The sequence below is a fragment of the Taeniopygia guttata genome, chromosome 3 (assembly GCF_048771995.1).
Source record: "Taeniopygia guttata chromosome 3, bTaeGut7.mat, whole genome shotgun sequence".
In the NCBI taxonomy this organism is placed as follows: domain Eukaryota; kingdom Metazoa; phylum Chordata; class Aves; order Passeriformes; family Estrildidae; genus Taeniopygia; species Taeniopygia guttata.
Window position 1 is genome coordinate 20,785,705 of NC_133027.1, and position 14,513 is coordinate 20,800,217.

General features: G+C 35.7%; 1 protein-coding gene across 3 annotated transcripts in view; it reads right to left on the bottom strand.

Annotated features, from left to right (window-relative positions):
• SNTG2 (syntrophin gamma 2) overlaps positions 1-14,513 on the bottom strand; it is a 226,420-nt gene that overhangs the window by 125,408 nt on the left and 86,499 nt on the right. For 2 of the 3 annotated variants that reach the window (XM_072926385.1, XM_002195418.6), the window contains exons 4-5: positions 340-396; positions 195-252 (exon numbers count right to left, since the gene is read on the bottom strand). The exons of the other annotated variant lie outside the window; for it this stretch is intronic. In XM_072926385.1, coding sequence (XP_072782486.1) covers positions 195-252; positions 340-396 — 115 coding nt within the window. The remainder of the gene's footprint in view (positions 1-194; positions 253-339; positions 397-14,513) is intronic. 3 annotated transcript variants of the gene reach the window in all.

Below are 14,513 nucleotides of genomic sequence, written 5' to 3' on the forward strand. Positions count from 1 at the left end.
AAATTTTGGTTTGCCTTTTTCTATCCTCTGTGTTATAAAAGTTAAGTACATCAATAGATTTCCTTTGTCATCCTTATGTTTTTGCAAGTCCCTTTAAATATTTTGTTCATAAGATAACTGTCTTACTGAGGTAGAAACAGATTCCTGAAACTATTAATAACTACAATACTACATAAGTAAATAGCATAAGTTACCTGCTTGGTTTTTAAATATTTTTGATATGACGACAGGCACTTTGTGCTCAGCACCACCCTGTAAGAGAGACATATTAACCATGAGATCCCAAGACTGAAGTGGACATATTGAAATTTAAAATAAGAAAAGAGACGTTACCCATACCTTTATGCTTAAGCCCAAGCCACCAACAGGTTGTCTACGCAGTGTAACAGTTCTGTGCTTTAAAAAATTGTAGAAAAAATAAATTTAGGTGAAAATACAATATCTGAATGAGCATATAAGAGGTTCCTAGGATCTCATTTACTTAAAAAAATAATTCTTAAAAGTAGTCTAGAATCCGAGTGATCAGTTTCGAAGTATCAATGTTGATTTACAGGCACTTAATTCCTTATCACAGAGAGCAGAACTTGTGGGTTGTGTATTCAGACTTTAGTATGCTTTTCTATATCTGAAGTGATATTCTTCCTGAACAGAAATTTGTACATACTTTTCCTTTGACAAAGGAAAACTATATTATTACCGCAGATAAGTGCATTTTCATAGCTATTGTGTATGGATACTTGTTCTATTTTTTCAACCAAAAATACCAGTGTTTTCTAGTCTATATCTTCAGATCTCCCTATATTTTTTTGTAGCATATGCTGAAAAACTTTTAGAGATAATCTATTTCAAATGTTTAATTTTTTCATTTCAGATTTAAATGCATAAGGAAGATAAACCTTTATCAATATTTTTCTAGAGAAATCTATCATATGTTTAACAGTATGCTGAATTTAACATTTCAATAATATGTAACTCATGATGCCTGACAACATAATAATAGCACTTCATCTGTTGACAATAATTATACAGTTGATGGGAACTTTTTTTGGAACATGCTGAACAGTAATGGATATAATGCCATCTTTACAGTAATTCCTGAACATATAAGATAAAGTATTGTTTCTTTTTCTGTACATATAGAAATTGTATATAAGATTAGTCCTATATGTATATTTTTTGACTGGGTGTTTTACAATTTCACCAATTCAGATAAATATAAATTTTTATTTCAGTAGGCAAGACCATAATTTTATGATAACAAGTTATTTTAATATTTATAGCTCTTTTTTTTTGTAATACTCATGTTGCTAGACATTCGTTCATATAGACTCAGGGGAAAGCGAAAAAAATCTATATCTGGAATTTCATTTTAGATGGATAAAAATAATACATATGGTAAACATATTAGGAATTGTTTCATACATTTTCAAAATTGCTTCTGTTCCAATAGACTACTACACTAGTCTATGCTAAAAATTGAAAACTGCTGCATTATGAACATGGCCCCTGACATGTCTAAAGGGTTATATGATTCAATTTCTGCTGATATAATTCCATTTCTTTGAAATCCATGCTAATGCAATTTTTTTTCATAGGTTTTTACCTCATTTGGAACTGCATCAAAACTTTTTATCACTCACTGACAAAGTTCAGCTCTGATCCGAATCAGAATACATCCCTAACTTTGAATTCAGTGACTCACTCCCAAGAGATGCTTTCCAGGAACTAATGTCTGTCTACTTACTTAATTCTTGTTTTGTTTCACCTATACTTACACCTTGAAAATATATTATCCTAATATATCCCATCACAAGGAGATGATGGAATATATATTTCCATATTTTAGTTTGCTTTAGCATGATCATACAACAGATAGAAAGCACATGAATAGCTTTAGCCATTTTATAAAAATGACAAGTAGGGAACTGCTTATTGGCATCTTATAGTTTCAAATAGAGCTAACATGAATTTATATATGATTGATAGGGAGCCCCATTTGCATAACATTGGTATAATCTTGATATTTCTATTTTAATAGTTCATAATATTCATTATTATTATTATTATTCAAATATTCCTCTTAAAAGAAGATATTAAACTCATACTTAATGATTCCTACATAGAAGCTTAGTAAAGGCTATGTTTAAAAAATGCAAAAATTTTCTTCTTTTCAAGATGTTCAAATTGCAAAGTAAAATGCTAAAAGCTGAGCATGATTAAGTATCATGATCACGATAATTTACACAAATTTATTTCAATCTATGATCAATTTTATTTGCTATGACTAGCAAAACATAATTTTCTTGCCCTGTTTGTCTTTTCTAACGAAACATTAATAGCTGCTGTCAGAAAAAGGACAGTCAACTCAGTAGACTTTAGGTCTGAATCAGTCCTGAATTTGTTATGCAAGGACAAAATTTCATTACTATGAAATTTGGACTGAAAGACAGAGAAGCTTTGCAAGTAACTATGAAAGAAAACTCTATTCCAAAACATCTTGCCAAAACTGAACTGCAATGTTTATGGGGAAATAAACAAACCTATTGTTTTGTGACATTAATGTCATGTACATATGCAGCTGAAAACCCAATGTGTATGGATGGCTCAGCCAAACAAAGAAACTACTCATTTCACTTTTTTGTTGCCTGCAGGCTATATAGAATTTTTCTTTCCAGATGAATTTATTTATGGTTTAGAGTGAAGTGAGACAGACATTTGTATCAGTGTTTAAAAAAAGAAAATACAGTGCTATAGTTGACTGTGTAATTTTATTTCATTATAGGTAAGGAAAACTCTTTAGACAGTTTTACTAATTATAAATCTGAACAGCAATACTGAAATTAACATTTTTTAAATTAACCTTTTTGCTTTTTAACTAGCATTTTGTTTTGTTCAATAATATCTACAGTTTCTTGAAACTCTTTATTCTCATGGGTTCCAAAGCATCCAATGTGCACTCTGTAGCAAGTACTCATTACAAGTGCGCTACCAAGCAGAAGCAATTATGTACCCACCAAGGCACAACAGTCTGTTTTGTTTCCTGTTTCTAGGAGATTACAGGACAAAGTAATACCCCACATAAAACTTCAAGATGCATTTGAATATACAGAATGTAAGAAATAAAACTGTAATTGGCAGGATACCAGTATGAAATATTCCTATACTTTTGAGACCTTTTATTGTTGCAAGCTGTCAACTGGTTGGCAGAAAATTTTAGGAACTCCAAGAATTATGTCAGACAGGGAATATGTTGAAAAACAGATACAGCAGAAAATTTTATCCATATAAGCTGCAGACACCATTCAAAAGAACACTATTTCAACAACTGTATAAAGAAGACACTACTTGGTAACAGGTGCAGTGCTGCTTATAACAGCTAAAATGAATAATACAGCTGAAAAAATTGCTGTACTTTTATTAGCTGCACATTGAATGACACTTCCAAGTACAATGGGAAGAACTATATAGTCAAATACCCATCTTTTAGGTATGAGATTGCTCTACACAGAAGACTTACTAGATTCTGTCGAAAAACAGTGATAGAAATTTTATCTCTGGGAAGGTCTTTCAAGTCTTGTTATTTGATCATATGAAGTGGTATGACCGGAGCTTAATGGGAAATGCAAGAAGGCAATTGCTTATTTCTAAGGCAATTGGTTATTTCTGTTGCTGTTTTTTAGGAAGATTTTACATCCACCTATAGGCCAATGCCTACCTATTATGTCATTACTACCAGGTTGTTAACACCCAGAACTGGCACTTGTGGTAAAAGACCTCTCATTACAAAAAAGTATTATATCTATCTAGCTAGCTAGCTAGCTAGCTAGCTAGCTAGCTACCTATCTATCAAAATGAATAATGTACTATGGGGATTTCAGAAGAAGATTCTGCTTGAAACACTCCAAAATCATTGATATAAAGATATATTTTTGAAAAAAGATGTATGTACAATATTTTACTTCTCTGTTTCAGTCTCCATTAAAATATTAATGAATACATATATTATTTCCAAGCATCAAACTGAAGCACACAGTAGAAAAGGCTGGAGCACTTGACACAGTCCATGTTCTTTAGGTTTTCTAGAAACTCTTCTAAGAAACAAGCCCGTTCACAATGGCTAGGACAGGTTGAAAGAGACAGATCACCAACACTTTAAGTTTGTTCTTTTCCCTTCTATTTATCATCAAAACTATTGTGATGACCCTACCAGTGTCCTCCTGGACTGCTCTGTCCCCATAGCAAGGAGGTCGAGTGGGGAATCCCTGGGCTGACTTGTATCCTGTGTGGGCATCTTTCCTGCTGCAGGACCTGGATGCTGACAGCATTAAATTTGGTGGGAGTAGCTCTCTTAGGGTAGGACATAGTTATGAGCTGGGCAGAGTTGCCAAGGTCACGTCTTCATGTTTCCAATAATAGCCTTGAGGGTAACTAAGCTGACCACTGCCTCAGTGATGGTGTCACTTCCTGTCCATCTTTTGGCTTCACTGACCAATAGCATTACAAGGATAAATGCCTGGTACCAACTCCACTTGTTAGCCTGAGTCTGTGCCCATGGGCTAAGAGTAGTTGGGCTAAGCTCTCTAATTATTGAGGGGTGCCTTATACTACTTCAGACAGATATTGGCAAAAATGGGTCCACCAATTATTATCGACAGTACTGTTCATAACAGTGGCCACACCAAAAAATTTCATGGAATGTAGGGCCAGTATCATGACACACCATCAAAATTACCAATTAAGACAAAAATCACTGATATTGACTCAAGGCGACTGGTCACCTTTACTTAACCCAGAAAAGGAATATATATGAATTATATGTATTTGATAAATAGCCATGACTAAGTGTGCTTTGGTACCTGAGCCTATCTAGACCCCACACTCAAACCACAAGAAGACTATTACCTTAATAGATAGCAGACTAGTCCTTAAACATGAAAAGTGGATAAACAAGTAGATAGGAAAAAGTGAACAAAGAGAACAAGTGAACAAGTCTGGAAAAGGTGAACAAAGAGAACAAAGAAATAATTGCTGCATTGTTTACAAGATTTTTTAAAAATAAATTTATCCCTACTTCTAAATTTGCATCTGGTATTTATTGGAAGTAGTCACAGAAATTCTCCTTACTTGTTGAAAGTAAGATGTGAAATTAACTACAGATACTACATAGCAAGTTTGCAATAGAAAAAAAAATGCAGAGTTTGCCACCCAGGCCCTTGGGAAACATACAGGAGAAAGGAAAAAGCAAAACAAGAAAGTGTAATAATAAGACTTAAAAAAGAAGCCTGTAACCTGTCCTGCATGGATGCAGGAAAAAACAGTCTGACACCTGAAGAGGTAAGAAGATAGTTTGTCCTGGTTTCACTTGGGATAGAGTTAGCTTTCTTCTTAAAACTTAACATATCAGCCATACGTTCCTTTTCTTAGCAACTCTTGACAGGTACCATGATGTATTTATGAGATAGGAAATGACTGAAGAAACAGGTCTTGTAAAAATGTGAGACCCAGTAAAATGTATCATAATGGGCAGACATCCTGCTGGTTGTCACATATTCCAAAAGAAGAAAAGAGAATGTGGTGAGCAAGGTTGAAATTCTTCAGGAAATTTTCTCCTCAAGATGGAGAGTTCCCATGATGAGGGCTTTCTCAGCTCACAGCCTCCACCTCTCCAAACCTTGAGCTTCCTCAGCAAATTGTTCAACATGTATTTAGCATTTTGTTAAATAGATATTTCCACGTCTGCTCATAAAACCCTCTCTTCTCACTCATTGGCAGCAAAATTCCACCTACTCAGTGCCTGCAGGTTGCCATGCACCTGCTGGCTGACTGTGGCAGGACGCCTACTCCCCCCTCCTCTCTATCACAGACAGAAGACATAATCCAGGCACTAAAAGGACCAGCAAGGGGTCATCTCTGGTGCCAAAAGGGCTCAGACCGCAGCTAAGAATCAACATCTTAGTTTGGAGAGATGATATGTGAAGAGATAAAAGAAATATTCTTGACTAAGAGATGCTGTTTTATAAGCTATAAAAGACAGACAAGTTTTCACAGAAAGGGAAGTTTTCTACACACACACCCTGAAGCATTAGAGACTCCTTCCTGGAGTCTGGAGGCAAATCCGTGGTTATCTCCCTCAGGTGATTGAGGGAAAAGATCTTGATAAGTGCCCCACCAACAATTACATAGTAACATACATTGAATCCTAAGTCATATTATTTCTTCTCTAGCTGTAACATTAATAGGTACTAGTAGTTTCTCCTCTTTATTCCTGTGCAGTATTAGTTTAAGTCTTATGTCTGTTAGGTTTTTGTCTATTAAGTTAGTTTTTGTCTATTCGTTCTATAATAGACCAAATCTGCCATTATTAAAGAACTTAATGAATGAGAGTGAGAACTTACAAACTGAAGTGCTAGCCACCTCAATAAAGCTACTGCTTGCTGCCAGAGTCCTGGGCAAAAGGCAAGAACTTATCTAAATCCCCACATCCATTTGTAACACTGACTTTTCTTGTAGAAATATGGATTTAAAAGTACAATAGGGCCTTCTCTTGCCAAAATTATTTCCAGATGGAATTCAAAAGAAACACCATACTGAGGGGAGCAGGTATGTGCAACACGCTAACAAGAGATGGTGCTGGATTATGGTTAACCACTAAGTCTAACAATATAGGCATCTGCATGACAAGGCTAGAGCCACACAGCCTTTTGCTAGTATGCAAAGATAGAGAATAGATCATACAAGCACACCAGATGAACTACAATGCCAACACCTAGGACTAGAACAGAGATTCCTTCTTCCAGTATATGGCAGTCAAGATCAAAGAATACTTGACTATAAGACAAAACGCACTGAGTTTTGACTGCTGCTTCCTTACTCACTGCTGTTACTACTTATGTATGTCCTGAGTATATAAAAAAATGAGCGCAGTATGAGGAAAATGTAAATGTCACACAGCCACAGTCTGACTGAACATGCCATGTCTGAATTCCCACAAGTCCTTAATACTGTTGACTCAGGGAACTGTAACCATAAGCATCTTATAATTAACCAGGTAAACAACCAGAGAATGGTTTGAAAAACAATGAAGCAGGTTTTCTACAAAACTACACTGAGTCTGAATTATTCTAGAAAACTACATTGGGTCTGAATTAAAGAACTTTATTACTGGTAGGATTTGCTGTACTGTTGGTTACAATGTCTGGTTTCCAGGAAAAGCTTTTTGTTAATGTTTTTGGGGTTTTTTTTGTTAATTTTTTTGCTTTGTTGACTTCCAAGTCTGGATCATTTTTAATAGACTTCTATATTCTTAGAAATATTTGCATTGTTTAAAAAGACAGTATAACTCAATAAGTGGAAAAAATTATTGAGACAATGTAAATGTAAGTCAAGAAAACTTCAAGAAAGAGAGTGAAAGACATGTGACACATGTGACAGAAATTAGTCCTTCATGATAACACATTATGCCTCATTCTCCACTTCCATGAAATGAAGGCAAGATGTAATAAGGAACAGTAGAAAAAAATAAAAATATTATTTTGAATGAGAGAGTTTGAAGCTTAACTTCTTGCTCTGCACAGGTTCTCACCTTCTCCTAAAAGGACAGGAAGAATGCAGTAAAAATTAATTGAGGCATGTCAGTTGATGTTCAGTTTTGTATAAAGTCAAAGCAGATGTTTTCATGTGCTAAAACAGACCTGGGACATCTGCAGATTAAATATAATAACATTTTAATCAGTTTACATTATTATCTTACTGTAAATGTTACCTTATTACTGCAGGTAAAAGTTGGGGGGTTTTGTTTTTTTGTGTGGGGTTTTTTGGGGGGTTATTTTGGCATTTCTTAAGGGGAAAGTAGATTTTTGGTGAATTTCTGTGGAGTTTTTTAGATGAAAATGAAGTCACTCATTTCATTTACAAACATAGCCAAGCTAAGGGAGCATTATACAACAAAATCCAAAAACAAAACAACAAAAACCAATTTTTCTCACAGGCGTTCAAAGCATTAGAGGCAAGTCACAACTTGCAAGAAAGGAAATTCCAACTGAGCATAACAATAGGAAAGAACTTCACATGGTTAAGCATCAAGAGCTGCCCAGAGAGCTGGCAGCATCTCCATCCTTGGAGATATTCTAAACATGAATGGACAAAGCAACTTGGAAGCTATCACCACTTTCAGTAGTGAGTTGAACTAGATAACCTCAAGAGGTCCCTTTCAAAATAAATTATTACATGATTTATTCTAGTTAAGATGACTGACAAAGCCCATGGTGTCTTATTCCTCTGAGGGAAGGAATCATATTAATGTGTCTGAATGAAAAACAGTCTCAGTATGACTTCAGAAAAATACTCAGATTCTCCTCCACTGAGTTATCAAATATTCAGTTTGGGACAGGAGCTTTTTTTGGCAAGTGGTGTGAAAAGACCCCAGACTCTTCTCAGAGACAAATTAGATCAATGAAGATCATGTAAAAGTGTAGATTTCCAGAGTCACTAATAACACATATAAGGCCCTGTGTCAAGATATGATAATACTTTTCCCATTGAAAATTAGCTTATTACTTTCAATTTAAAAGGCATTCAATAAGAACAAATTATAGCTAAATTCCGCCAGAATGCAGATTTTCTGAGTAATGCCAGTCTGCATTCAACTTTACACAGCATTTCACAGGCTAGCTATAGTGAAGATAAACAACAGAGGCTGAAACCATCAATATCCCAAATACTAACACTGGAAAGCCTCATGCTTCCATCACAGTCAATTTGCTCCTAACTATTGAAAGTTTTAAACTGCTACAAGATCTCTCACAATGTCTAAGCTACAATTTACCAGTCCTGACACTGCCATAGCTTCCAGTGTAATAGATTTATTGAAATTTCAATTAAAGGACACATATATTTATGCATATGTATAGCTTATCAAAGTTGTGATGCCTTTCTTTTATCTTGTTGGTATGAGTACTCACTCTTAGCTGGACTCTTTCCACATTTCAGGATGAGATTGTTTTTCAGGGATATTCAAAGTGTCCTTTGCATTCTTCTGTTTTATTTAACAGCCTTTTAAAAAGCTACTTATTCTTTCAATTTTTAATAATAAAGTTTTTTTGTCATGCTGAAAAATACTCATATTTATTTTGTGATGCAAACTTCTAACTGTACTCAGATTGGCAGCAAGACAAGCATATGATCTATTGTAATAAAGTTCCTAAGGAATTGCTTGATATCTATCTTCTAAGCATCTAGGTCAGCTTTCCAGAGCATGGAAAACAAATAACAAACAGTTAAATAATGTATTTTCTCCATACAAGAGATCTTAGTTTCAAAAGGAAGACTCTAAATCATTCACTTGATTTTTAAAACAAGATAGAAAAAAAAAAAAAAAGATAGGAAAAAAGACAAATTGTTCATCATTAGCTTTTTAAAGAAAAACAATTTTGGACTAAAATACCACACCAGCAATGGTAGAACAATCACTGGTCCAACTTCAATATTAACAGTTCTTGAGACAGAAATTTCCTTGGGTTAAAAAAAAAAAAACCTTCTAGATTTTTTTGCAGATCTTTTCCCTAGAGGTTTTCTAAGGTAACATTTTTCTGTGTCATTATTAGCATCCGAGTTATAAAGGAAAAGCCATAGAAATCTCATCAGTGGTTTGAACAGTATTTTCAGACACTGTTTCTTTTTTTTTTTTTAATCAACAAAACAACTAATCTTGCTGCTTTTCTTTCTTATTCACATACTTTACTTCATTCTAAGACACAGTTCGTGAAGCTGGAGCATCAAATATCGAGCATACAAAGGTTTTTGTTATACTATTCCTATTAGACTCAAATAAGCCTCTGGGGAGTCCTCTTCCAATCAAGATGCCATCCACCTGCATTCAAAAACTCTTTGCCTGACCCCTGACCAATTCAGAGACAATTTAACTCTGTGAGAAGGACTAATTTTGATAAATAACAGGATGGATTTCTGTTCTTTTTTACAAAAATAAAATAAAAAATAAAAGAAAGAAAATGCTTATTGAAAGAGGAGAGCATAAAACTGTGGACTGTCAACAGGAGAAGGATGAAGCAATATACATGGATGAAAATCAAAGAATATGAAGGATGAGGTACTGTATGTAAGAAATTAGTATTAGCAGGTAAAGTGAGAAATAGTTAAAGTACAGTAATACCTTCGTGAATATAAAGTTTAAAAATTAATGCCTTCCTGTTTTTCCTTTAAAATTGATCACTCTGTATGTCGTACAATTAATTTATTTCTGTGAGTATTGTTTAACTTTAAATCTGGAGGGAAAAATATCTTCTGTTAAAAATACTTGACAGATAAAGAAAGCTGTCTATTGATTTTCAATTCACCATTTCTGTCAATACTTTTGTGCTTGGATTCTATGAGTGTGCACCAATTCAGAGAATCACAGAATGAGTCAGTTTGGAAAGAACCACAGTGGGTCATCTGGTCCAATCCCCCTGCTTAAGCAGGGTCATCCCACAGCACATGGCACAGGATTGTGTCTAGATGGTTCTTGAATATCTCCAATGAAGAAGACTCCACAAGCCCTCAGGGCAAACTGTACCAGTGCTCGGTTACCTGCCTAGGGGGATATTGTGAGAGGGTGTAAAAAGCCTTACTGAAATTGAGGTTCAGCTGTTATCCATCCAGGTAGCTGTTTCATCATAGAGGGCAATCAAGTTGGTCAACCATGTCAATCAGCTTTTAGTGAATCCATGCTGACTATTCCTGGTCATTTGCTTGTCATCCATGTAGATAGAGATGACCTCCAAAATGAGGCATTCAATCACCTTTCCAGGGACTGAGGTGAGGCTGACTGGCTGGCAGTTCCATGGATCCTCCTCCTTTTCCCTTTTTGAAAACTGGGATGACATTTGTTTTCTTCCCGTCCTCAGGCACCTCTCTTGATTGCCACAACCTTTCAGGGATGAGCATAAGCAGCCTTGCTGAGGTATCTGACATTGCTCTCAGTACTTGTGGATGCATCCCATCTGGGCCCCTGGACTTGAGGATGTCAGGCTTACCTAGGTGTTCTCTAACCCAATCCTCCTTGACCAAAGGAAAGTCTGCCTTCCAACAGTCTTTTTTCCTGGTTTCTTGGGTCAAAGATTCCATGGGTCTGGTCTTACCGGTGAAGACCAATTCAAAAATGGCATTCAGTAACTCTGCCTTCTCTGTATCCTCTGTTATGAGGGTCCCTTCTCCATGTAGTCATGGGCCCACATTATCCTTAGTTTTCCTTTTGTTACTGATGTATTTTAAAAAGCCTTTCTTGTTGTCCTTGACATCCTTGGCCAGATGTGATTCCAGGTGGAACTTGGCCTTAATTTCATTTGTACTTACTCTGACAACCTCTCTACATTAATTCCACATGGTCTGACTGCTTCCATCTCCTCTGCATTTCCTACTTACGCTTGAGTAATGACAGGAGTTACTTTTTATTCATGCAGGTCTCTTGACCCCTTTTCTCAATTCCTTTCTCTCTGGGATGGTTTGTTCTTGAGTCTGGAGAAAGCGATCCTTCAATATTAACCAACTCTCTGGGACCCTTCCTCCCTGAAAGGCCTGTTCCCATGGGATTCTTCCAAGAAGACCCCCCTGAAGAGACTACAGCCCTGAAGAGGCTGAATGTTACAATTTACTTGCTGCCCTGCTTTTTCTTGTTCTGTACTGAACTTAACAATCTCATGGTTGCTGCAGCCAAAGCTGCCCTCAACCTTCACATCTCCAACAAGGCCCTCCCTGTTTTTTAGTGAAAGGTCAAGGAGCACACCATTCCTTGTGGGAACCTCCACTACCCATGTCAGGCAGTTGCCATCGATACTTCCCCAGTTCCTCCCATCCTGTTTGTGCTTCACGGTGCTGCTTCTCCAGCAATGTCAGGGTGGTTGAATAAAAAAAACATTACCGCAAGTAGAAACAGAACTTTCCTTTTTAATAATATTCCATTCAAATGTCCCACCTAAGAGGAAAACTCATTCTACACCCAGTTGTTTCTCCTTCCATGCATTTGTGGTGAGTACAAAAAGAAGGCAAAAGTTATTTCTATTTTTGTTGCAAATGAACTAATTTGAAGAATGGCTATGTGCAAAATAAGGATTAACTAGGAGTACCTGAGAATTAAAAAATACAGAGAAAGGAGGATAAATCAGTAAGACAATGTGATCGTTTATGACTGCTATAGCATTGACTTTCAGGTTACAATTTTCTATTAATATTTTTAATCATACAGAACAGGGATGAACACTATCCTATTTAACCATTTGAAATATAAAGCATTTATCTCTGGAATTTCTGTCATGTAACTGTAATTGTAAAACTTACCAAACTCAGTGCTAGAGAATTACCAGCTATTTCAGCCTGATTTCAAATTTGCTTTTGAGCTCCTATGTACTAGAAATTTATATATGGTAAAAAATAATAGTGTTTATCTCAATTTTACACTCAATTTATGTTTATATTAAATGCTAGTTGTCCAGAAGTTTTTATTTGGTTCAAATGCAGAAAACGTGAATATGGCCATGAAGACAGTGTAATACATTTTTCTGACTGGAGTTTGACAACAGTATCCTGTGAGGACTGGAGAAGACACTTTCAGAAAGGGACCTTGCAGAGATCTTGTAAGGGACACAAAGAAATAGATCAGACCCTTAAATTTTAGTTTTCAGAGTCTTCAGTGAGAAAACTTAGGGAAAATAAGGATAATGTTAACAGTGTTGTCCAGGAAAGGGCAGCTCAGCAGAACAGCCCACACTTATTTCTCAATAGTATGAGGTAGAAGAAATCCCTTCTGAATGGGTGTCATACCTAGAGCCACATAATACTTTACAACTCTAACCTAAATTACCATCTGGATTATACTTGAAATTCACTTACTTTCACACAGTAACACATTTACAACCAAGAAAAACTGCTCTCTTTGCCACAGTCCTGAGAATCACTTCTTTCTAGGCTCTACACATTACTGTGATCACTACTGGTGAACTACAACCAAGACATTTGGATTAATTTTATATACAGTGGCTGCATATCCCAGCTATGCTTCCTTTACAAGGTCTATTACTTTCCAGAATTTATTTCAAAATTCAATTGCTTAAATATTATCAAAGCTTGTCTCCTTGCCCTGCCTTCCATCAGGAAATACTATTTAGGATACCCATAAAATGTAGGAGTAAAAGGCATCAAAATCAACCCAAATCTCGATACTAAAAGGAAGAGTCAGACTTGGGTTGTTCAGGGCAGGCTTTTATACTGCTTTAGACTGGATATTGAGAATGTTGGGTGGGGCGTGTCCTGCTGTACTTTGGGTGTTGATCAATACATACACAGATTTGATACAATATTTTCTCACAGTATTTTTTCAGATGCACTTAGCTTGTGTTAATTAATTTGAGAAGTAACCTAGGATTATATAGGATAGAATTTTGATTCTTCTTCTATGAAATTCATATACAAGGCATTTAAACACCATCGAGTCCATAGCAATCCTGTATAATTACATCCACAGACACTATATACTGAACTCTCATTATATTTTACTATGACACTTGCAACAAGTTTGCATACAACTTATCAGCATTAACAGCAGTGCCTGGTAAAAAAAAAAACCAAACTGTGTTTTTTCATGCTTCTCAGTGAAGCAGAAAGTATATGCAAAGCTGATGAATGAGGCTTATACTTATCTCAGCAAACCAACCAGAAGTGGACATGCCTGTCACCGATCAACCTTTTTGAACATTTTAAAGAGAATGTTCCACAGAATTCCATGGAAAAGTACGTAATGTTTCAAATTGCTAAAAGCTAAATCAAATCATCTTATATACGATATTAAACAATTTATTTAAGTATTTACTGAAGCAGGAATGAAATATTTACCTATTATAGAGACAAACTCTCTAACATACTCTCATATACATATACAAATACCCATTATATGCTTTTTTGCTTCTAATTCTTAGCAGAGTACCACAAACCCACTTGATGTCCCCAAGTCCCAGCTTGTAACTTTACATGATGCAATACAGCAAGCAGACAGAAACACTCTCCCTTGGCCCACTCTGAGGAGGCTGCCATGAATTGTGCACTCTAAGAAACACCAGCAAAGTTCATAAAATTGATTTTACTCAGTTAAGTATATGTATTCCAAATTCAAGAACACTGTTTATATGAGGAAATTAAATACATTACTTAAGGATATTGATAATTTAGACACCTTTGCTGAACTGCTTATGCAAAACGTTACCAGTTTATCTAGTGACATTACCAAATGTAACGTCAGAAGATTCCTCTATAGCTTAGAGGCACCACAGGCTTTGAAAATGCAGCATAACTGAACCTTGGTTAAAAAAAGCACCACATACATGCTGGCACTGATTAAGCTCCATCTCTGCCTGAAACAGAATTACAGTGAAATAACTGCCCATCAAGTGTTCTCAGTCAGCTCAATGCCCTTGAACAGACATCCTGTCTGATACACAAATGAAAGAAACTTTGGTGTATCAATTTAC